Raw genomic sequence first — 25,805 nt, 5'->3', positions numbered from 1 at the left:
AACAATAGACTGCATTTGCACCCTCCTCATGTACAACTTATTACGTTTAAAACGTAATGATTGGTACGTATTTTACATTTGCTTTGGACGTTCCTAGTTTTGGCCGTCCATGCGCACTGTAGCAGTGATGTGGCTCACAGAGAATAATCTTCCACGTCACAAGGAAGTACCCGAGCGCTCGACAGTGAATCCCCTACCCATCGTATTTTCACAGATGTAGGTGGAATAGCGAAACATCCAATAGCATTTGCCGGGATACGAAACTAACACAGGTAAATCTACTCTATTTTCTATTTTGGATGCGTTAACTCGTGGCAAATGGTCTGGTTTTAATCAGGAATAACATTGCCCTGCGTTGCGTTATTAACGCACGTCAACGCTGAAGCTAACCCTCGCTAGCTAGTTTAGCGTAATGTCATCAAACGCTATTCCTCAGTGTGCGACGTGTCGCCAACAAGTCGGACCCAACGATTATGATTTAGTTTAACTTTTGTTGGATTGTATGGACATATACATTGCAAAGCCAGTAGTTGACTTTATGTGTGCAAGACGAGATGGCTGTGTATAACGCTAGTGCCTTTTGCCTTCTTGGTGAGAGTTGTCGTAATTTGAGGGCACGACGTTACCTGTCTGCGGTGAGTCGGGTTTGGACACAAAGTTGGACATACCCAACTCCAATGCGTAAAGATGTCTCGACAAAACAACTACTCGAGACTTTGCATCTTTGCATGTCTACCCACAACCCCGTGTCTATGTGATATGGACATATTTAGTTACGTGTCCATTTCGTTTTCAAAATAATTGTTAAAAGATACATTTCTTCCGATATTATTATGCGTTTGCACTGGTTATAGTGTGGCCAGTTGACGTGTTGTGTGTGTGTGTGTGTGTGTGTGTGTGTGTGTGTGTGTGTGTGTGTGTGTGTGTGTGTGTGTGTGTGTGTGTGTGTGTGTGTGTGTGTATATAATTGTCTCATAAATAGTGTCTTTTCTTTATCACATGAACTGTCTTATCCGATTCTACTGCTCAACGATCGTACGATGTTGTGTCTCTTGCAGATTTTAAGAAGGTGACATTCAGTAGGATTCTTCAAAGAGTGACGCAAACCCACCGGCGCAATGACGGCTGCAGAGAACGTTTGTTATACTCTGATCAACGTTCCAAATGATTCGGAGCCCCCATCTGAAATCAGCCTAAAAACTGATCTAGGTAACTAAGTTCAGAAGGTTTGACTCCCTGTGGCATAGACAAACTGAAAAAAAAATATATATATATATATAAATTTCATGCAGTTTATAGACGTACCTTATTATATGTCACTGATGATCATATCATTGTTGTCAACAGAAAAGGGGGAAATCAAGTCTAAGACAGAAGCTCTTAAGAAGGTGATCATCATGATATTGAATGGTGAGAAGTTGCCGGGACTGCTGATGACCATCATTCGCTTCGTCCTGCCGCTGCAAGATCACACGATCAAGAAGCTTCTGCTGGTTTTTTGGGAAATTGTCCCCAAGACAACAACGGATGGAAAGCTGCTGCAGGAAATGATTCTGGTCTGTGACGCCTACAGAAAGGTAGGTTTGACAGAGGGATTAATCTGTCATCTTGACACTACTCAATGCAACGTATCTGAATGGACATCCATTCGCACTGTCACATTATTTTCTCTAAATAGAAATCCTTCTAAACCATTTTCACTCTTCACTCAATGATGTGATCAAGTTCAAGTTCAAGTTCAAGTTTTATTTATCATGTACTCATAAATCATAATTTGTCAGTATTGAAAATTGTTGTGCTCAAATGTCCGTTCAACTTAAAGAATAAATAAAATACTGGAGTTAAGGATGGAGAAAAAAAAAAGGGGTAGAATAAAAAATAATAATGATCACTATTGGTCTTGTTTTTGCCCGTGCACAATGCACACACCCTCAGTCAGTTTATGTTACTTTGAAAATTACACCTTAAAACATACCTGGTGTCAAACTCTTATACATCATCCCAATTACCCCTGCAGGACCTTCAGCATCCCAATGAGTTCATCCGTGGCTCCACCCTGCGTTTCCTCTGCAAACTGAAGGAGTCTGAGTTGCTGGAGCCCCTAATGCCAGCCATCCGTGCCTGCTTGGAGCACAGACACAGCTATGTGCGCCGCAATGCTGTCCTGGCCATCTACACTATCTACAGGTGCCACAGATCACACCGTTTTATATACTCTCATTGTTCAGAGTTATTTTTAGTTTGTTTTATAATTGTGTATTTATGGCATCAACTGTATTCCCAACTGTATGATTTACTGTTTTTATTCTGAACACCCTATAAACATAATAATAATAATTAAGATAAAATAATATTAATAATAATAATTCAAATGACATTATTATGCTTTCTTTTTGCGCAGGAACTTTGAGAATCTCATACCTGATGCTCCCGAGTTGATCCATGATTTCCTTGTCAATGAGAAAGATGCCAGCTGTAAAAGAAATGCCTTTATGATGCTAATTCATGCTGACCAGGTCTGTATTCACGGCACCTTTTCCCCCCCCCCTGTGGTTCTTATAAAGACACGGTAGTTGGCTTTTGCTGGTGTTTAAACCCCCTGGGTATAATTGGTTCTGCAGGACAGAGCTCTGGATTACCTCAGCACCTGCATCGACCAAGTTCACACCTTCGGTGACATTCTCCAGCTGGTAATTGTGGAGCTGATTTACAAAGTGAGTCCAACCCCACCAGCTTATTGAGAGACTGAAACGAGGCAGAGACGAGCGGCGTGTTGGGTTGACACCATTTCTGTTGTTTTTTTCCCGTTTCGCCAGGTATGCCACGCTAACCCCTCAGAGCGCGCCAGGTTCATCCGCTGCATCTACAACCTGCTGCAGTCCTCCAGTCCGGCCGTGAAGTATGAGGCTGCAGGCACACTCGTCACCCTGTCCAGCGCCCCCACGGCCGTTAAGGTATACTACCATCTGGAACGCAACGGATGAGAAACAAGCCACGTGCACATAAGCAAGCCCACTGTATCCTGTTTACTTAAGAAACAGGATTGCTTTGAGGGTCAGCAGTCTCAGTGGAATTGACTCCCGGTTTCCCCCGGTTACAGGCTGCCGCCCAGTGCTACATTGACTTGATCATCAAGGAAAGTGACAACAATGTGAAGCTGATTGTGCTCGACCGTCTCATTGAGCTGAAGGAGCATCCCACTCACGAGCGCGTGCTCCAGGTAAATGGTGGTGGCGATTGGGTAGTTGATTTTTATTGTCATAGTCAATTGTTCGTCTTAAAGTGGTGAATAAATCGTTTAAGGTTTTACATTAGACTTAAAGACTAGAGCAACAATTACTTCAATTTGTGTGTGGTATATTGACATTGGATATGGTACATAAAGCGTTAAACAAATGCTAATAATCCTAATGATGAATCTCGTCTGAGTTTCGATGGCCCTGTGTTTATTTATGGTCATAAGTTCATTATGAAGCTTAATGTTTTAAAGCTAGATCAAATATGAATGCTTTATTCCACAGGACCTAGTAATGGACATCTTGCGTGTCCTTGCCACCCCAGACCTGGAGGTGAAAAAGAAGACCTTACAGCTGGCATTGGACTTGGTCTCTTCCCGCAATGTTGAAGAGGTGAGCTTAGTTTGTTAACACAATGTTGAAAAGGGTGAGTTTAGTCAGCTTATTTCTTCAGTGGCTATTCAGACACTTAGTCATACTTCAACTAGCCCTGGGCAATAAAACAATAAATTATCGTATCGTGATAGACTTTTGATCAATATCAATATAAAACATGTTCAATATATATTGATAAGAGACTGGACCACCGTATCTAGCAGCTGGGTTTGTGACACAAACACGCTTCCATACTTATTTACAATATTTGAGTGTTTTTCATTGTTGTATCGACATTGGAGTATTTATCAATGAAGGTCATATTAAGTGTTAAATAGAAGTGTTTATATCCAGCATGGTAATTCCTAGTCTTTTTTAGGTCATTACAATTATCAATAGTTATCGATATCGATCAATATGATCAAGTTATATTGTGATACGTCTTTCAGCCATATCGCCCAGGCCTAACGTCAACTTACACTTTACATATGCTAGCTGAGTTTGTGCTTGCCGTTAATCGCCATTACATACATACATACAATAAATAAAGGCACTGTATTCTTTTTCAGTTGGTGATAGTGTTGAAGAAGGAGGTGATAAAGACGAACAACGTGACCGAGCACGAGGACACGGATAAATACAGACAGTTGTTGGTCCGCACTCTCCATTCCTGTAGCGTGCGCTTCCCGGACATGGCCGCCAACGTCATTCCAGTGGTGAGTTTGCGTCGTTCTTTTTGTCTCGATGTAACACAGCCTAATACCGTGGTGTTCTGTTGTCAATTGCTCCATTTCCATTAGGGTTGTGTCCGTATCAGCCCCCCCCTGTCAGTCGGACACACACTAATCCTAGTCTCTTCTATAGTTAATAGGGGTGTGCATCTCTCCACTAAAAGGCGATTCGATGCGTATCTCGATACATGGGGTACAATACGATTCAGGAACGATCAATTTTTAAAATGGAACGATTCGATTCAGAAGGATTTCGATTCGATGTGGCACGGCTCAATTCGAGAGGGTATGATGCAATGGATTTCTTGTTGAAAGTAGACAATCATTTCACAAAATGAATTAACTTGTAAATGTGGCATTTCCTCCAAAAAGATTTATCAAAGACTAGAGAAGAAGTGTATTTGTTAGGGGTGTGCATCTCTCCAATAAAAGACGATTCGATGCGTATCTCGATACATGGGGTACGATACGATTCAGGAACGATACATTTTTAAAATGGAACGATTCGATTCAGTTCGATTCAGAAGACTCGCATCTTTTAAATCAAAATCAATTTTCCGATTCAAATCGGTTTTTGTTACACCCCTAATAGTTAACCTAAAAACTTTGCAGGGATCGCTCTGTAAATTAAATTGAGAATATAACTAATGCATATGCATGCTATTTTAACTACGGTAGCCTATGCCAGAGACGTGACGTGTTAGTCTTCCGCCATCTGATCACATTTCTCGAGCCAGATTACAACGTGCCATGTCGCCAAACTATGACTGCGGCTGGAGACAATGTACAGCGGAGCAGCAGCCTCCCTCTGTGAGATCCTGCACTTAGCGGAGAAAGTTGCCCCCCCCCACCGATGCTTGGACAGCGTTGACTACGAGTCGTACGTGACCGTTTTTACTGACTGCGTTGTGTAGAGTGCGATCCTGCAGACCCGCTCAATACCACACTGCAGAAAACATGAATTGTCGTTTCCAAATGTTTATTTAAAAACGAAAATATCTGTTTTAGTGTGTGTGTGTTAAATGTTCAAATGTTCAATTAAATGGTTTTATATTTTAAACAAAATCTATTGCAAAGAGGGAGGTGCGCATCATCAATCCTAATTTAAAAAATCCTGCTCTATGCTCTGTGATATTTTGTTCATCATCATTTCTATTCACTTCTGAGTGGCGCACACACAAGTGGTCATGTAGATCGGTCGTCTGCCCGTCTTTTGCACGGATCACACATGAGCAGATCGTGCACACTTCAGTCGTGTTCCTTGGCTGTCCAATCTCATCAGGTCTAAATCCAAAAAAATTGCCATATATATAGGCGAAGTAGTACCCTCTTTAGCAACCAACGCCATTGTTTCAACTCTTTAAGTGGAAGCAACTTTCTTTTTTTTCCCCCTACGTACAAAAGCCCGGATGAGTAATTAGTTAGTTAGGTTAGTAAAATAACGTAACTAACCCCCCGACGACGATGATGTCATCGTCTTATCGTGACGTTTTACTGTTAACATCGTCAACTGCCAATTCAGGGGACATCGCCCCAACCCTAATTTCCATGGTTCTGTGACTTAACCATCTTACACCCACGAAAACCTATGTTTTATTATAGGGTTTAAAAATGAACACGTTTGGAGTACTTAACGGTGTGTACGTGTCTACTCTTTCAAAAACGCATTGTTACCCACCACTTGCTCGGTACATGAGAAAAATGGGATGCGCCTGAAAGTCTCAATTTGCAATCAACCTCGCACCCCCACAGCTGATGGAGTTCCTGAGCGACACCAACGAGGCGGCGGCGGCCGACGTGCTGGAGTTTGTACGAGAGGCCATTCAGAGGTTCGAGAGCCTGAGGCCGCTCATCATCGAGAAGATGCTGGAAGTCTTCCACGCAATCAAAACTGTCAAGTAAGGCCACACGAGAACCTGGCTTGGATTGCTATTGCGTAACGGGCCAGCGTTCCCCCCTTTTTGTCGGCACTGGTACATATAGTAGTCATTTTTATACTGTGTATACTATGTTGGCCATTCAAGAGAGCCCCCTCATAATGAAAGCTATTTATATAAAAAAAAATTGTTGCACATAATAAATGAACACAAATTGAATTCTATATAAAGTCTTTAATGTTAAATTATTTTGAAACTTACTGGCCCCAAGACAATGTTTACTGGCTCTCACTCAAAGTTGAAATACTACGTGTTTAGAAAATAACCCAGATACTTTTTAGTTTACATTAAATAGTTTTTAATACAAATACAAACAAACACTTTCTGCCAACTACACGCTGAAGCTGCCATGCGTCGCTCTTGGAGGATTTCCATTTTAAAAGACGTTTTTTTATTACATGTCGTGCGTACAGAATCTACCGTGGTGCTCTGTGGATCCTGGGAGAGTACTGCAGCACCAAGGACGACATCCAGAGTGTGATGACGGAGGTCCGCAGGTCGTTGGGCGAGGTGCGTTGTCATTTCCTCCCTCCCCCCCCCCCCCCAAACAAAAAAAAAAAAACACGAGTTGCAATTCGTACGCCGTCGGCGCCGGTGGTCTGAGCTGTGCCTGTGTTCAGATCCCCATCGTGGAGAACGAGATCAAGAGAGAGTCCGGAGAGGTGAAGGCCGAGGAGGAGGTCAGCGCCGCGCCTGCCCAGAAACTGGTGACGGAGATGGGCACCTACGTGACCCAGAGTGCCCTCAGCGCGTCACGGCCTTCTAAAAAAGAGGAGGACAGGTCGGTGCCGGTGCTGCTGCAGTACACACCTTTTGAGTTATCTGGATGTCCGTTAATTGGATATAGTACGTTTCGGTGGGTTTGTTGTGTGACGGTGCGGTCCTGTGTGTTGTTTCAGACCCCCCCTCCGAGGCTTCTTGATGGACGGGGACTTCTACGTAGCGGCCTCTCTGGCCACCACCCTGACCAAATTGGCCTTGCGCTACGTCGTCATCGTTCAAGACAAAAAGAAACAAAACGTATGTTTAGTTATTTTCTTTATTTTCTTGTTGTTGTTTCAACAATGGCTCGGTGCTGTAGGTACAATTTTAAAAGCAACAATTTGAGTGTAATCTGTTAAAAATGCCAGTCATTTATCTATTTGTGAGTGAAATGCTTTGTGAGAATATCTATTCTTTGAGAACGAGGAAACCTTGAGAACAAGGAAAGTTACACATCATCTAACACTCACTGTCCTCTCTGCTGCACTGCTGCTGCTGAGTGCTTCACAGTAAGCATTTTTGTTTAAGACACCCAACACTGTTTGTATTGTCTATCTGCAGTCGTTCATTGCCGAGTCCATGCTCATCATGGTCACGGTGTTGCACTTGGGCAAGTCCTCGCTGCCCAAGAAGCCGATCACAGACGACGACGTGGAGCGCATCTCGCTCTGCCTCAAGGTGCTGTCAGAGTGCTCGCCGCTCATGAATGACATCTTCAACAAGGAGTGCCGCAAATCGCTGTCTCACATGCTCACAGTCCGGCTGGAGGAGGAGAAACTGTCCCAGAAGGTACTACCCACATAAGTTGATTATTGGCAAAAGCGAGTTCTGATCACTCATTGAATTTCCTTCTAAGACACACAAAAGCCGTTTCTCAATTCGCGTTCTCATGTGTTCTCGTGTACTTGCGTTCTCGATAAACGTCATCAGTGGTAGCCCAAGCACTGTTCCAATTCCAAGTACGCGAGTACTGTCGTAAAACCCGGAAGTGTTCTCGATGCGTTCTCGATGAGGCCGTTCTACCGAGGACGCATCGGAGGTGACTCGTGTGGACTTGGGACCGTTAAATATCCCAGAATGCATCATCGAGTCCGCTGCTGTTCCAATTGCAGAGTGCGTACTCGCGGTCTCGGAAGTCTGTACTTGAAAGTCCGGACTTGCCAAGTACGTACTTCCAAGTCTGCGAGTACGTAGTCCGCGTACTTGGTATTGAGAAACGGCTTAAGATTGATCCAATCTTGGCAAATCTGATCAAGGTCAAGGATTCGTAACACTCAACTAGACCCATCGTTTACTGTGCTTAAGACACAAGGTCCAATGAGGCTGTAATTCAAATCGTTGTTTTTTTTCTCGCTAACCACAGAAAGAGTCTGAGAAGCGCAACGTCGCAGTGCAGGCAGACGACCCCATCTCCTTCATGCAGCTGACGGCCAAGAACGAGATGACCTCCAAGGACGACCAGTTCCAGCTCAGCCTGCTGGCTGCCATGGGCAACACTCAGAGGAAAGAGGCTGCCGATCCGCTCGCCTCAAAGCTCAACAAGGTGCAGCTAATTCTCCCACTCCCACTTAAATTATGTAGGATCGTTATAAGACAAGTTTTTTTTAGATTTGCTTTGTTACTGTTCTACAGTCTTAAGCAATTCTAACACGGCACACAGTGAAGGAACTGCGGTTGTTTGTTAGTTAAAATATGCTGGTCTGCATTGGATGCGTGCTTTTATTGGTATTCAAAACGCAGCCAACCCAAAGTTATGCCCTTCTTTTCCTAACTCACATCTGTGATGAGGCTGTTGTCTACTGATGTGAGGAAATCTGTTTTAGTGAAACTTAAAAACCCATGATTCCAAGTGTTCGCAAGTATGTACCAGCAGATGGTGCTAAAGTGAATATTTGCTCAGTATTAACCAAAAATGCAGGCCAATTTTTTTTTCTTCATAATTTTCCTAAACACATTTGTTTTTGTATTTTTGGTAATTGTGTACTATGTATGGTGAAGTTAACAAACAAATAGATTAAAAACCAAATTGTCTCTTTTATTCCAGGTTACCCAGCTCACAGGCTTCTCAGACCCTGTCTACGCCGAGGCCTACGTTCACGTTAACCAGTATGACATTGTGCTGGACGTACTGGTGGTCAACCAAACCAGCGACACACTACAAAACTGCACCCTGGAGCTGGCTACTTTAGGTGAGAAGCCACTTGCTTCACTTACCTTTCCTCAAGCCTGGGATGACTCATGACATTTAAACAGTGTGACTTCGTTGCCATGGTTATCTGTGACAAAGCACGTAGTTTCATGTTGCTTCTTCTCCGACCCACAGGGGATCTCAAGTTGGTGGAGAAGCCGTCCCCTCTAACGCTTGCCCCCCACGACTTTGCCAACATCAAGGCTAATGTCAAGGTGGCGTCTACTGAAAATGGCATTATATTCGGCAACATTGGTAAGAGAACATGACTCGGAACACGAAAGTATCACACAGGTCATACTGTTAACATATTATTAAAAAAACACACTCTCTTGACATAGAGAGGATGTGTTCTTATCGGTGTGATGGGACTCTTTCTTTGTTTCCAGTGTACGACGTGTCCGGTGCAGCCAGTGACAGGAACTGCGTGGTCCTCAGCGACATCCACATCGACATCATGGACTACATCCAGCCAGCGTCCTGCACCGACGCCGAGTTCAGACAGATGTGGGCGGAGTTTGAGTGGGAAAACAAGGTACGGTATACACTCCGTGGGATACCGTGTTTTTTTCCATCCAGACTGATCAGACGGATCTGAATGGTTCAGAATCCCACCCTTGCATATGCGCATATGTCGGAAGATCTCTTATCGCTCCGTGTTGTAGAGACACAGAGCCGCGTGTTTCCAACCTTCCCGTCTTGCTGTTTGCAGGTGACGGTGAACACCAACATCACGGACCTGAACGAGTACCTCCAGCACATCCTGGGCTCCACCAACATGAAGTGCCTCACCCCCGAAAAGGTCATTGCAATGGCGAGCCTAGATGGATTAAGATGATGTAAAAGCAAAAAGGTCACTCATCCCGTCTAACGAGCGTCCCGTCAGCCTTTTTTTCCGTTTGGCCGTGGGGAGAGCTGGCTAGCAGTCCCAACGGAAGGTGCTCCACAGCCCTGGCTCCATCCAAACCAAAAAGATGTTATCTGCAGAGCTTTAAATTCTCTTCGTCAACACACAGCTTCCACTAATACGGGACGACGGCCTTGTTGCCCACAGTGACTGTTCTCAACATGCAAAGAAACACTTTGTGACTCGGAGCACGTATAAATTCAGGTCAACTCTGCGCACTGGTGGCGACGCAGAGCAGCCAACTCCGTCGGGGGCCCGAGGGCTTGACGCCCGTGATATCTTATCTTTCTGTATGTTCTCGTGCCTCACATCGTTTTCTCCCCTCCTCTCATACCTGCAGGCCCTTTCTGGCTTCTGCGGATTCATGGCGGCCAACCTGTACGCTCGCTCCATCTTCGGAGAGGACGCCTTGGCCAACGTCAGCATAGAGAAGCCCATCCACCTGGGACCCGACGCGCCCGTCACCGGACACATCCGCATCAGAGCCAAGAGCCAGGTTGGGAACGCGCAGAGTCCCCGCCCTTATCGTCGAAAACCCCCTTCAACCCCATGGCCCCCCCCCCCCCCCAAGGCACAGGGTTGGTTTTGTAGCAAAAGGTTGACGCGTGATGCTAATGGCAATCCGTCTTTCTTCCTTCCTCTCTCCTTCTCTAGGGGATGGCTTTGAGTCTGGGCGACAAGATCAATCTCTCCCAGAAGAAGACGTGTGTCTGAGGCCAGGCCTGCTGAGTCCCCCACTCCTTCTGGATTCAGTGCTCCTCATTTACCTCCTCTTGATCATAGTGAAGTAAGAGTTAAGACGTGCTCATTGATCTTTGCCGTTTCTACTTTATTTCTCCCCCTCTCGCCGTATGTTAACTCTTTATTATCTTACACCAATTTATGTCCCTTGCCCTGTCCTGCCTGTAATTTTCAATAAACATATATATTTAAAAAAGTATTACTGGTGTGCTTTAAGGCTCCTACTAATAATTCAACACTGATTTTTTTTTTTTGTAGTGTTCTATGACACACTGTCTCACTGTTAACATTGGTGTCTTTTTTTGTATCAAAGCCAATTAAGGGACGATTAAGGACATATTGATCACTGAATTTATAATATATATTGTATAAAAATACATGTCAAGCAAGTTGACATGAGTGTACTTTTTAACACTCATTTAACATACTTAAAACATCTTACAGATGTACCAACAAAATATTCAACCTTGCAAACAAACAGCACATTTATATGTAGATGTCTGTTGAGAATCTGTGAGAGCGTGTTTCAGAGATGTAAGGTACGACAAACTCGGATGCAGCCCATAATACTAACGATGCCGGCTTGTATGACACCAGTAATGTAACGCGCTATTATCTAGATATGCTAGTGAGAAGGGTACTGCTAATAGATTTTCAAAGAGTTGTCATCGTAGGAAAAACGCATGTGTCACTCTAATTATGTGTAAAAAAGAGTGTATGATTAAATACATTTTCTAGTGTAAAGTAATGAATCGGGGTCCTTGTTCATCAGAGAGCCTTTCATAACTTTATAATCCTTAATTATAAAGCACCAAATGTTTAGCACTCTTGCGTAATGATGTCTACGCTCCAATAGGAAGCTTTGTTGCTCTAGACGGTAGAGTATTGTATACATTTTTAATAATACAATAAATGCATTAATATTTAGATTGACGTCCATATTTAAGATACAAATGCAGCGCCTTGGCCAATATTTTTACTAAAGTTGTGTTTGTATGTCTCAAAATACTTTTTTTTCTAAAGATCCATATGAATTGGATTTCAATTTGGTAATTACTAAAAATACATCTCTGGTATCGTTGACATTAAAGGATTTTTTTTGTTTGTATTACAAAAAAAAACTTGATATTAAAAGGAATCATTCCTTCCCTAAAATTGACAAGCTGTGAAAATTGTCTAAAAGTGTTAAGCACTTAAAATAAACAAACAAAATAAAAATAGCAATTGTTCCATGTAGGCTTCTAATCAGTGGCCCATGTGTTAAAGTTCTTATTACAGACCATAATGTCCTACTGTGGCATGTGGTCAAATTTCAGCTGTGAAAATAGACTGTAATCATTCTAGACATTGTAGGATTTCTGTAATTTGGCCACCAGAGGGCGTCAACATGCACCAGGTTTGCTGTTGGTCTAACTAACAGGTAGGTTTAACTAACAGGTAGGCAACCACGATGCGATAGCGCAGTGACGTGATGAGTTTCATGGCCTACTAAATTGGGAAAAAAAAAAGTCAAGTAAATCTGGAGGCCGAAGATCAAATGCCAATCTATCCATTCCATTTTTTTAAAAATCAATTCCATAGTGTGTGTGTGTGTGTGTGTGTGTGTGTGTTAGATAGATAGATAGATAGATGGATGTAGCAGCCGAAACCTCCCATTCATCTGAGGTAGGATAGTGTCGGCAGGAATTGAACTGCATAAGCGTAACGTTAGTCTTGGGACGGAGCTGGGGAGGGATAGTTACTTGGTTTGTCCAAGTGCCCCTAGCGTCAGACGGGTGTACTGAACTCGCTGATTACTGCTTTCGGATTCATCACTGCCTGTGTGGATAGCATTCGATGTGTAGACCAGACACGGGTGAAATAGCAGGGCATATATGCGGTGGTAACCGAGCGAACGTACTGGAATCTCCTAACAGTACCCGGAACGGATTACTACCTAGAATCTGGTTGCTATATACGTGGGGTTTTAGCGCACTGTTCTTCCAACTGCGGGCCTCTCCAGTTTACTGAAAAGTGGGTGTCTGTTCAGCGGTGTTGAAGCAGCGGCGAACACATAAGTGTTTTCGATGGCTGGCTGGAAAGACGGCTCGGTGCAGGAAAAGTATCGGCTGGTGGTGGTTGGAGGTGGCGGTGTCGGGAAATCAGCCCTAACTATCCAGTTCATTCAGGTCAGTACCCTACCTAGTATTTGTCCTGATTTGTTCTTTTCCTGTTTGAGCTGAAAACATGGCAATGGCCAGACACTGGCAGCCACAGTAAGCGGATACGGGGGTCTGTTCTAACAAGCGGGACTAGTTTATGAGGCCTGCAATACAATTATTTAGTGTTTTAGCCCGATCCTCCGTCATGCTCAAAACTCGTTCATGAATTAGATTTTTCAGGAACAGCCAACATCATGTCAGTATTGCCTGTTCTAGGAAAAGAAGGAAATTATGCGCAGCATATATATATATATATGTATGTAGCCTACAATTTCTCAAGTTATTTAAAACGAAATTGGAACAATTTGATACATGCTGTTCTGAGACCAACGTTACTTGGCTCTGCATGCACCATCCTACGCCCATCAGCCCATCAGTAATTAAAAGATCCCTTGCGCTTAGAAGCTCCATTCTAAATACATAGTGAATACATCCGTAACAACAAACCAATTAGCATTTATATGATCAACAGATGTCTGTCTGTGGAGAGAAATGACACACACACATAGCCTGCGACTCAAATCGTTAGGCTTGCTGGACTTTCGAGGTTTGTTGATGTTGCAGATTCTTTAAGATCCGACTGCAGTTTGCACTTCTCAGTGTTCAGGCAACGTTTGCATGCACGGGCATCAAAGTGGAGAATGATATAAGACCAAGCGCGCGTGTGTATGTATGCGCGTGTACGAGATATCTGTAAATAGGCGATATCAGTTCAATTTACATCAGTTATGCTAATTGTCGGAATAAGCAGCATCAAGACGGCGCGCCTGCGCCGATGCCGCATATTCCGATAATTAGCCTAACTGATGTCATTTTCAGGAAAGCAAATCAATTTCTGTTTCATTGTTTGTTTTCTTCAGTTAGAACGGTTTGTATTTGCCTTTTTTAAAAACTGGATTCCATTTGTAAAATCATAACCCTGTTATGTCACCGCAATTAGGCGCCTGAACAGTAGTTGCTTTTTCTTTTTCTTTTTTACAGAGATAGTGAATCCCTAGCATTCTCGTAACAAGTAGTTAAGTAGTTTCGTACTAGGCTGTTTAAATACTTCGCCTCCTTCAGGAGTGGTGTGGTGCTAATTGAAGTGCATTCTATAATGATCAATACATGGAGATTGAATGTGTCTGACTCCTAATCGATCCTTGTAGGCCTATGACTTTTTTGTTTCAGGGTATTCTTCTTTTTTGTTTCAATATATATTTAGACTTTATCCTTTGTGAATATTTTGCACACGGCACACATATCCATTATAGCTCAACAATCGCAATTTCGCTGAAAATCATCGCATCTACCATTGAATCAGAGATCAAGTGGTCAATGGAGAGTACAATATATTGTCCTGCTGCTCTATTGTTTGCATGAAGAGACAAATCGCCGCAACCATTTCTCCGGGGTTACTAGAAGTGAGCTGCCAAAGGAGCAGGCTAACAGCTGGTTATAGAGTCAAAGCGATGCTTTAACACAACTGTTCAGGGTTGGGTGTGTTGGGTCTGAGTCATGCTGGGTGGCATGTTGCTCATAGACTATCTGGTGTTTTAGCCTCTATTCCAAAGAAGGTCAGGTCAGTCAGCTTCTGTCCGAAGGATCACCCTCGTTTCTATGGGGGGAAAAAAGTCATGTTTCAGGAATGCCTGAAAGGAAATAGTCAAATGTTAACTTTGAAGAATAATAAGTCCATTGACAGTTTTTTGTGTGCCACTTGCTCTTAAAGTAACAAGCTTAGCCTAATATTGTTCCACTTTTAAAATAGAGGGCTTTGGACCAACTGCTTGTATCATGTAACACTTTTACTACTACTACTACTACTACTACCAGCTAGTCCATATCTGCTCTAGCACTATTGTGGTGGATATTGGGCTTTCTAGATACACTAGGACTGCAACTAATACCTTGGTGTTTTTTCTGACCTAGTCTTCGAGAAGAAGGGAACCACTACATGTGTGTGTATGTGTACATACATAGCCGACATATATACATTGTACATATTGACCAACTGACAACACCAAAGGCCCAACCAATAACTTAGAGCCTGGTGACTCTCCTAAAAAAAAAGAATTTAAAAAAAAAAGCAAGAGAAGGCGGGAAGGCCTGTATGTCGAGAGAGCCGATCGTCCGTTCACATTTACATTCAGGGCATTTAGCAGACGCTTTTATTATCCAAAGCGACTTACAACTATAGTACATTTGTCCGAAGAAGGAGAAGTAAGTCGTGCAGTAGAGGGATGTTCATAAAACCAAGTGCCAAGCACCAACAAATTTTTTAGGTTAACCCACGGCAGGGTGTATCTAGGTCCCAGAGTAGTAACGGTTCACCGCGGTCAACCGAGTGCTGACGTAGCGGCTCGTCTCTGGACACTCTGGCGGGTAGCGGGGGGGGGACCATAGAGTGTTATCAGTAGCAATAACAGAATGGCAGCTCCTCTGAACTTGTTGGCCACACAAATGCCAGGCGGTTTACTCCAGCTGAAATAGCATGCGGGTGACATAACACAGAGTCATCTGACACACAAGTTGTGAAACAGTGTGCGCCGTTTGATACGTCATCTCATCAGAAAGAGAGAGAGAGAGACTATTTGACCCGACATGGAGAATAGTAATGAGATAAGTGTTGACGGAGAATGTTTATGAGCTATCGGGTGAGTTGCTAATGATTGAAAATATGTGGTGAGCTGATGGCCCCTCTTTTAGCGTGATTAATGTGTAACGGCAACGTTTCCAGCCTCATCAAATTCTCATACAGATTAGCTAAAGGCCACTGCAGACCTCTGGACGAATTAAGGTAAAAAAAGAAGTCTCTCCCTTGCTCTCTCTCTCTCTCTCTCTTTCCCCTCTCACCCCCCCCCCCCCCCCCCCCCGCTCTCCCTCTCCACCACTCTCCCTCCCCCCCGCTCTCTCCCCTCTCTTTCACCCCTATCTCCTCTCACTCTTCTGTCAGGTTGGGTCACTATTCTTATATCATTCAGGAGGAATGCTGCCATGATAAGTAATTGAACTGAATAAACATTGAAAAGTGTGTGTGTGTGTGTGTGTGTGTGTGTGTTTGCGTGTGTGTTCTTGTAAAACCTTATCTCCATTTGCAATGTGTCACATCACATGCCATTCAGCTGATTCAAAATGAATTCCATTGTGGTTTGCATGTGGTTCTGTCCTCTGAGAACGACCAACACTTGAGGTAACGTAAGCAACACGAGAACGGGCCGTCTGACACATGGCTCTGCTTCAGAGCTTTGTTGGATCTATCCAATGTGGTTTTGGTATCATAAGGACTTTTATTACTTATTATAGTATGCAGGTGTGTGTGTGTGTGTGTGTGTGTGTGTGTGTGTGTGTGTGTGTGTGTGTGTGTGTGTGTGTGTGTGTGTGTGTGTGTGTGTGTGTGTGTGTGTGTGTGTGTGTGTGTGTGCGTGTGGGTGTTATGAAAGCTCAATGTTTGTTCAGCTCCCCATGAGGGTCACCTGTTGATTTCTCACAAAGAGCGGACTCCTTCAAAGTACACCTTCATGAGAGCAGATGATAAGTCATCGCTATCACAAAGGCCTGTTGGATGAAGTCACTAGTAACCTTACGTTTGGAAAAATACCTCGCCGGAGTCACTGAACCGTTCCTGACTGCATTTCCAATTGTTCTCACCTTTCCATCAACCGGATCATTGAAGGCAATAGCCCGTGATACAACACACAAAACAAACCTTTATCTATATCTTCATTGGTTGATTATAAATTATTTGGATTATTTATAGATTATACAAAAGAGATTGTGTGGTCCAATGAGCAAACCACAGATTTGACCCTTCCCGTAGAGGTTGTTGCACATTTTTGCACAAGGACAGAGCCATCATGTTGCCTTTTGTTGCTTTGTGGAATTCATTCTCACGATAAGCCCGTCTGCTATAAGCAGTGAATACACAGATTTGTGTGTAATAACCCTACGGTGCTTCTGGTGGGATTTGTACACCTTCTCCGTAACGCCGGCACATTGCACAGAGTATGTTTTTATTTAAAAGAAAAATATGCTGACCAAATTAATCGTGAGGACGTAAAGTTGGATGGAGACCAAGCAACATGACAACTATGTCACCTCCTTTATGTGCCCTTGGACGACGACGACGACAACAAGGCATATGGCGCCAAGGGTAAAAATGACAGAAACTTAACTTGGGAAGTAAAACATTATGGGCAGTGACTCGTAGTGTTTGTAGCGTCACACAGTGGGAGCTGACTGGGACATGGAGGAAAAGAAGGGTTTGTGAGAGGCTTGTCATTTGCCTTTCCTCTCCCTTTCTTTTTTTAAGTTTATAGAGGACTACTTCCCCGGTTTCCCAGGTAACAGCAGGATCTGGAGCAGAGCCATGGGGCCAACCGTAGCATTATGTGTGAAGGCCGCGGACTGCGAATGTCCTCCCACTCTTTTAATTGCTATGGTCCCGAGACAAGGAAGCAATCCCGTTCGCCTCCAGTTTATGAATGGAGGGCTCCGAAGACCACTGCTCATCAAGTGTCTAATCTATGTGTAATGTATTCATATGAAAGGAAGGTCGTTTGGGAAGTCTTTTGTTCAAAATAGGTTGTTTAGGATGCAATGGATTTTCTCGGGGATTCAAATTCGCATTAACTAAGTCCTGTGTATTGAAGTGTCATGCAGCGTTCTAGTTAGGTAAAATAAAGACCCAACCGCAGTTATTAATGAAACACAAAACAGAACTTGTGTATCAAGTTTCATGCAACATAGGTTGTTTTAACTACCTATTATAGCATGTTTTTTCTCTGACACCCTGGACACTATTTGTGGGAGATATTTAGGTTGTGTGTGTGTGTGACAAAACCACGTGCTCACACACACGGAGAAGCACGCAAGCTACACAATTTTATTGTTTTGGGGAAGTATTGCACATTTGTGTGCGTGTGTATGTTTCTAAATTAATGTGGTTAAAATAGTTGCCACATTGTGTTTTTTGCGTGACTGCAGTCAATTCAGAATACTATGACGTAATCACATAACAGTAGCGCCCCAATTCTTCTAAAATGAACACATGAGGATGCGACCTCCATGCCTTCACCACAATAAATATTAGTTACAGGAAACAACAAGAGACAACACAGACAACAGAGAACACAGACTAATTTTGCGTTCAAAGAAACCATTGACCAACCAAGTGTCAAGCAGCAACTGTTCAAATAAACACGTGTGTGCATACATTAAGGTAGAAGGTAGTAAGCCAAAGTTATATATAGAATCCTTTATATAGACCTTATTTTTCTATCCACTAGTCACAGACAGGCCCACAGATAGCAGGCCAACAGGTTTCCCTCTGTGCTGTATTTGGGGACTCTCTTTTTGTTTGCTCATCTGCCTGACGTAAAATAACCAGCCTCCGTATCACGTCTCCCATCTAAAGCTCAAATAACAAAACACACGATAGGAAACGGCGGCCATTCCAACCGTAAGCCGTAAGCAGCACACGTCTGGAACCGTAGAACGTCGTAAAAAAACCTCTACTTTAGAAGTGTTTGATGAAACCCCCTGTTCCCCTTTAATGGGTCTATTTCTAAGGTGGCCGCTGCTGCCTGTGGTGCAGCTGGTGGACAGTTGGTTCTGTTGATGCAGACATTGTGTCCACCAGAGCCGCAGACCGCTCTCGCCCGCCCCGGCACCTGCTCCCTCTTCTGGGTCAGCCACGGCCCTGCGCTGGTGGGACCACTCCTGGTGACAGGTGACACCGCAGTGTGAGTGACTGCATCCACATGTGTCACTGCTGCCGTCGAATGGCGATTTGTTTGTCCCGCGCGCGCGTGCGTCATCCTTATGTTATGGATAGGATGACCCCGCGGGTCACATCCCGAACGATTGGATCAGGGATCAGTTGTCCAGGTTAGACAACCAAACAACCACAGTGAGTCCGCGTTTCTTTTTTTTAACCAAGCCATTGACACAGCTGTCCCACGACTGCCCATGGGGGGATCTCAAAGATACACACAGACACTGTGCACACACCGCTCCGTCCGTCATCTCAGCAGTTGTCAACAAACCGTACTGATCATAGAATATTGAATTGGCACAAGGCGGTCCTCGCCAAGCAAACAGCTGCCTGCAGCTGAGTGGGTTCGGGCATGTCTTGACTAAGTATTGTGCTTTGGCCTTCTCATCAGGGAGCATGTTACGTTAGAAACTGGTTCAATTTGTACGCAGGATACTCCCTATGCTCACTTCAGAGAGTGCACTTTCTAGCACTCTAATCTAGATGTGATGTTTTAGGTGTATTGCACTCTTATGGGAACGATTAAACACTTTAAATGCATAAAACATACCTCTCATAGTAATATTAGTTTTACTGTGAGTAATCAACACACAATTAGTTGTTAATCAAAACAACTATTACAGGGAATTTATGTTGAGTGTCAACTGGTTATATACCATAGTTAGATTGTTTGCCCTTATTAGCAAACAACACAACACACACACACACACACACACACACACACACACACACACACACACACACACACACACACACTCATGCACACTCTTGATTCTCACGCGGGTGTGTATGATTTTAAATAGAGTGTCACAAGGGCCACATTTGATCCATGGTTACAAAAGAAGCCATTGAGAATGATGCGGTAGAGCAGAAGGCGATGTCAGGGGGCTTAGTGTGGCCAAAGAGAAACAGTCTTATCATAATAATACGTCTAAAAGTTCTGCCCCTCACAGCAAAAACAACCGGGGTGACTGCATCAATAAGGCTTAGGCTCGGCTTTCTGCAGGAAGGGACACATTATAGTGATGTCACGTGTCTGGACGGAACAATATGGGCCTGTCACAGCTCCATGTTTGTGGATTTATTGGGTCATTTATGGACCGACCTGGACTTTTACAGTTACCCGGGTCTCTAGAACGTAGAGCACAGACAGCGCCGCTTCGACCGTGGCCAATAGGAGAGCACGGAACAGCGGCTTTACGCTGTGATCCGGTGGGCGAGGGAGAACGGCTTTACGCTGTGATCCGGTGGGCGGTGGGAGGTCGGTTAAATGGCAGCTCTTTGACTTCAGGCCTTTGAGTTGCTTTGAAAGTGGCCAAAGTCCGGCACACATTGATATTTAGCGGGACGATTGAAGTCTTAATGCCACAGGGGCCAGAGGAGAGCGGGGGGGCCCGAGCGAGGCAGAGTGTGGAACTAGATGGTGGCGGGGCGTCCTGGTCTTTGTACTCCTCGGGGTCTCCACCCACACCTGCTCCCTGCGGGTACCTTTTGGAGCAGGCTTCCGTCAAATTGACAGTCTTCAACTATTCAATGTTAAACCAGACATACTCCAAATTGAGTGGGAGGAATTGACATGAACGTGAAAAAGTTTGTTCCTAAATCCGTTTCAATATTTTTGAAATAGGTAGCAAAAAAAAACCCCAAGGGTTAGATGGATAATTAATGATGAATAGTGTCATATTGTTAGTCATACTGTCATACTTGACCCCATATAGGTTAATCTGTGGTCAGTTCACACTTCACAAGTAAGCATAGAAATGTTTTCCTCTACATGATTTACTAAACAAGGACCTTAAGGAAACGCAATCATCACTTTGTCATGCGTAAATGGTAAATGGACTGCATTTATATAGCACATTTTTTGTAACCAGTGGTCACCCAAAGCGCTTTACAATATTGCCTGACATTCACCCATTCATACACACATCCACACCCCGACGGCGGCGTCAGCCATGCAAGGCAACAGCCAGCGGGTCAGGAGCAGTCAGGGTGAGGGCGTCTCGCTCAGGGACACCTCGACACTCAGCTAGGAGGTGCCGGGGATCGAACCAGCAACCTTGCGGTTACCAGCCGACCCGCTCTACCCCCTGAGCTAATGCCGCGTAGATAGTTCATCATCATCAACCGGTCTCAATTCACTGCCATCTCTTTCCCCCTGACCATCTATCATAGCTATTCCTGCCATGTTATTTTGTTTGTTATATAATTAGGTTATGTTTGTTCCTTTTGTCCGTATTCCAAAATGGGTCCAATGCAGTCATGAATTATTGATGTATATTCGATTTTTATTATATATATATTTTTTTAGATTTTTATTGTATTATTTTATTTATTGTGTAAGGACTCTAAAGAGCCTGACTGAGGTGAAGAAAATGTCCCCAAGGGGGGTCCTTTAAGGCAGTGGACGTATTGTGTGTTCCCTTTGTCTAGGTATTGAATAATTGACCTTTACTGGTTTGCATGAGCTCATGGGAAAAGTGGGCGTTTCCACAGGAAGTTGGGCTCGTTCCTTCCCCCCCCCCCCTCCCTCTCTCTCTCTCTCTCTCTATCTCTCTCTCTCTCTCTCTCTCTCTCTCTCTTTCTCTCTTTCTCTCTCTCTCTCTCTCTCTCCCCTCTCCTGGTTAGAGCGAGCCGTTATATTCACCATCACCCTTTTTTTACCCATTTATTTAAACCACAATTGACTTTAATAAAAGGACAATTTGCAAACGTAAACATTCACACGTTCTAAGTGTAAAGCAACTTAAGTAGCCATTGGAGCTGTCCATCTGTTTGACGTTACTTTGTGATAGTGGATGATTATGTGTGGTGACGGGTGATTATGGACAGCTGCAGAGAGTCCGGACAGCCCCAGGGGTTTAGCAGAGGTCAGGCCCATGGGGTTGAGGAACAGGAAGTAATTCATTGTACGACACTTGGATAACAAATAGGATTTGAGATCATTTTTATCCCCTGTTGACTAATTTCAGTTTGCCTTGCAGTACGTGCAAGCAGCTTCGATCTAATATTTAGTGTGGTTTTACGTATAATAAAAAGTAGGGGTTTCAATTCTACAGGTCCATCTGCCAATGCTTCTTATATATTAATGAAAGTTTTGGCAAGTTATTTTTCCGCCCGTCCCTGTTCATATTATAACATGAACTCCAGCTAAGACAAAGCAGTGGACTGGCTGCACGAATCCTGGTTTGTAGTGAGTTTTAGCTCGACAAACAACACCCCCCTGTGATTCCCCCGGGCCGCGTGCATTACTCCCAACTACTGAATCTGAACGGCCGAGTGTTAGTGAGGCATCTGAGACAGCTTAAACTCGTTGGCTTTGGGAGCGTGTGTCATTTCGCAGAGCGCTGCTCTGAAACAGGATTCTCTGAAGTTCACAACCCTTTATGCTCCGCTGTGGTTATTTAGGCCATGTCTAAGTTCTGCAATGCCTCATGGTGTGCAGCTTCATACTCTTCAGACTGTGGCCTATTGTTTCCTTCCATCCGAGAAAGAGGCATTTGTGTCTTTCGGCTATCACTTACAGTTATGCTGTGGCTGGAACACGCAGATTCCTAACAGAATAGTTTCGCTAGAGCCGCTGTGTGCGTCATCATAACCAGATCACTTGCTATCCTTAAGGCCTTACCTCAAGTGTTTTTGTACACATATGAGGTGTCTCCAGTTGAAATTGCTTTCGATATTGGCAGACCAAAGTGAGACAATTTGATATGCATCTGTCGGCTGGGAGCCTCGAGTGCCCTCGTTGAGAGACGGCCGTTCTGTTTCACCCGAGCTTGCGGTGGTTGGCTTTGGGTCCCAGCCAGGATCTATATTGGTCTGTCAGCAGAACTTGGACCAGAAGGGATGATTGGTCTCTATTAGGAGAGAATAAAGAGATGGGTTGTCATCCTATGGCCGGACTCGGAATCAGGGCTGCAGTAAGGAGATGCGAGGGAGAGAGCAGTGTGAAATGTGTCAGCTTAAGGAAGCCAATTGATAGGCTGTTACACAGAAAATACACCTTTATTTAAAGAAGAAGAAGTAGCACTCAACGGCACTGAAGAATTTCAAGCCGAGGTCTAAAAATCAAGGTCTAAAAAGAAGGTCATTGGGCCGGGGCACAGAGTTATGGGAGGTCATGAACCACCATGTTGATATTAGCCTACTCTGCAATCTTGCACACATTGCTGGCTAAGCCAAGGCATGCATACCTTTGAGACTACGTTAATGAAGCTGGTGATAAACAACATTGATTTCTAGAACAATATATTAGTCTAACGGTAGCCTGTATACTGGGGTTGTGCTTTTAATTGTGTACTTTCTTTGGAGCTTACCAACGTCTTTTTTTGTCAAATGATGAACCAACTAAGTTGGACAAAGGGTTCATACTTTAAAGAAAACCTAACAATGAGATCCTGCCTGTGATAAGGCAGGATCTCACACTCTATATATACACACACATATACTGTACTTCTAGAAAGGGTGCATTTGTGGAGAGGAAGTGGGCACACGTTGTGCGTTGCTGGTAACTGCTCCCCTTACCCAGATAACACCTAGCCGTGCTTTAGGTTTGATGAAGAGCAGACCGCCATGCTGCAGTTTGTAGACAGACAGACAAAGCAACTCTAGTGCAAATGGTTCTCATTCAGTACGTTCGCCGCGTTGGTAGGATGCACAGAATCCTGGCTGGGACGCCAAAGTCATTTGTGGAACGTCATCACAGCAGTACCAACATCGACGCAAACAAAGGAATCATAGGGTTTAACGGTTCTTCTTAAAGAATAGAGCATAAGCGTTATACGTTATGCTAAGGATTTACCCATCCCCAAATTTCTGTTTTGGGCCATATGAATAGAACCATTAAAGGGAGGATCTATGGTATTCTTTTTAAGAAACAGAAACTTGAAACTTGACTGACCCCTTTGGCCGTAAGTGAACTGCAGCATGCGAGTGAACTCATAATGCGAACAGACTAGCCAATATGAACTAATTAATACAAACTAACTACATGATAGTACGCACTGTTTAAACGCAAGCTCTTCTTCATATTCTAGGACACTCTGAAGCACATAGACGTAAATGGTCCTCATTTATATAGCTAGGAGCCGGGGATCGAACCAGCGACCTTGCGGTTAACCAGCCAACCCGCTCTACCTCCTGAGCTAATGCCGCCGCCCAGACGTCACTTCCTTCTTTATTCCCAGCAAAACCATCGCGGTTCAATGCAATAGAAATCAGCCCACAGGCTGTTTCTACGCCACAGAGCGGCGACGGGTCCCATTTTTTAAGTTAAATTACAACCTGTTCATATATTGGCAATTCAAAGCCATTTATACGTGTCAAATCGTACACGTACTTCCTTTAAATACCTCTAAATTAGAGGTTCTATTTTTCTCGGGTTCATGCAGACGATAGCCTACACACTCCAGAGGCCTGGCTTGAGTGTGGAGGCACTTACGTACGACTGGATTGAATGAACTTTACACCAACCAAGGGGGACAAATGAACAATAACTGCCTTTTCTGTTTTTTTTTGCAATTCAGCAATTTGTTTGCCAACCATTGAGAGAACTATTGCATATTTCACACACTTGAAGCGGTTCAATCAGAGAAAGCTGTGTTACAGCTGACAGTCATTTGCTGACCTTCTTCTCATTGTGAACAGGCCCCGTAATGTTTTCCTGCTGCAACATAGATTTCTGTCTGCGTGTGGGTGGGTGGGTGGGTGGAGGGGTGGAGATGTATAGCTGGAATGCCAGTAGGAAATGAAGTGACAGGCGTTGGAGTGGGAAGCGGGTAAGTGGGGTTGAGGAACATGTCCTCGATGACATCATAGCCACCCTGAGGCTGCTGGCAGACGTCCAGCCGTACAGAGGTGGAGTTTCCTCCCCAGTTCCATTTTTCTTTCTTTTTTTTCCTCCTCCAGATACAATTGGGAAATGAGAGTGGGCTGCTTTGCTAAGCATGAGAAAGAGTGATGGTGCAGCTTACCATTTTTCTCCCTTCCTTTTTCCTGCTTACCACCACTATCCGACCTCTAACCTGTAACCATAAACTTTTTTTTTTTCTTTTTTTTTTATAAACTTATCCCGACCCCCCCCCCCCCCCCCCCCCCCACCCTAACCTACTAGCGTAGCGGGTACGTAGCGTACTTGAACGCGAGCACGGCGCGGTCACAGACTCATTCGTATTAGGCATCTTGGCAACAACACAGTTGCACACAATGTTGTTTTCAATTGTGCTCAGGCTTAAGGATTTAGCTCCCGCCTAATCCTCCTGAACACAGGAATGTGCTCCGCACGACAATGGTCCCTGTTCTGTAAACTTAGCGTGTGCAAGTTTCTGAAGACACTGCCAACGAAGTGATGTTTATTAGAAGCTGCGTGAAGGGCTTCAGTCATGTACTGAAGAAGGAAATAATTTGAAGGATGTATGATAAGGGACAGATGAGATAACCTTTCAAGGCTAGCACATAATATTTTTTTTGGGGGGGTCTCAGCCACGGTGTGTTCATGTGAACTCCCTGGACCCCCCCCCCCCCTGGGCTTGGCTGGGCTTGGTGTGCTAGACGCATGCAGTCCTTCATCTGAGGCATGATCGCTGAGTCAGGGTCATACACATTTACGGTGAATCCATAACTTAATTCTGCTCTGGTATTACAATTTCAGGGTGTGGGTCTAGCTTAAAACATTGTGCAAGAGGAAATGAGCTTTCTTGTCTTAGAGATGATATAGAAAGATTTATAAAGTCACTCCACAAAGCTGCAATGTTTCACTTGGTGTTTAAATTAAAAAAAATACTTTTCCCAGTTGAATCACCTCTGGCTATAATGCCAGTTTTACTGCACACGGCGGCGGCGGCGATGATGATGATACAGGTCAGATTTATTTCGAGGATTCGTGTATCACACAGTTTCCCCGCACAGCCTTCCATGAGTCACCCTTCATGTAGTCACTCAGTCAGACTAGATTCTGCCGCTAGCCGCTAGGGC

At 44.1% G+C, this 25,805-nt stretch overlaps 1 protein-coding gene across 1 annotated transcript; it reads left to right on the top strand.

The window, feature by feature from the left end:
- The first annotated feature begins 159 nt into the window (after window positions 1-159).
- Window positions 160-11,076, top strand: copb1 (COPI coat complex subunit beta 1). The gene is made up of 22 exons (XM_084476158.1): window positions 160-272; window positions 1,059-1,209; window positions 1,348-1,577; window positions 2,018-2,187; window positions 2,402-2,516; window positions 2,622-2,714; window positions 2,817-2,954; window positions 3,101-3,220; window positions 3,522-3,629; window positions 4,181-4,327; window positions 6,095-6,240; window positions 6,693-6,789; window positions 6,900-7,060; window positions 7,179-7,299; window positions 7,603-7,830; window positions 8,405-8,584; window positions 9,086-9,230; window positions 9,365-9,484; window positions 9,619-9,764; window positions 9,942-10,031; window positions 10,477-10,632; window positions 10,791-11,076. Exons 2-22 carry the CDS (start codon window positions 1,119-1,121, stop codon window positions 10,848-10,850), a joined length of 2,862 nt encoding a protein of 953 aa, XP_084332284.1. The 5' UTR covers window positions 160-272; window positions 1,059-1,118; the 3' UTR covers window positions 10,851-11,076.
- Window positions 11,077-25,805: the final 14,729 nt, after the last annotated feature.

The sequence above is a fragment of the Micromesistius poutassou genome (assembly GCF_964030765.1).
Source record: "Micromesistius poutassou genome assembly, chromosome: 12".
NCBI lineage: Eukaryota > Metazoa > Chordata > Actinopteri > Gadiformes > Gadidae > Micromesistius > Micromesistius poutassou.
Note: the sequence above shows the minus strand (reverse complement) of the source record. Positions and strands in the feature narration are given on the sequence as shown.

What these genes read in the sequence shown, in the direction of transcription:
- copb1 (XM_084476158.1), top strand. Translation starts at nt 1,119, where the DNA reads ATGACGGCTGCAGAGAACGTTTGTTATACTCTGATCAACGTTCCAAAT. An exon ending in GCGCCCCCACGGCCGTTAAG is followed by an intron (nt 2,955 to 3,100) that starts GTATACTACCAT and finishes CCCCGGTTACAG; the next exon opens with GCTGCCGCCCAGTGCTACAT. An exon ending in GCATCAGAGCCAAGAGCCAG is followed by an intron (nt 10,633 to 10,790) that starts GTTGGGAACGCG and finishes CTCCTTCTCTAG; the next exon opens with GGGATGGCTTTGAGTCTGGG.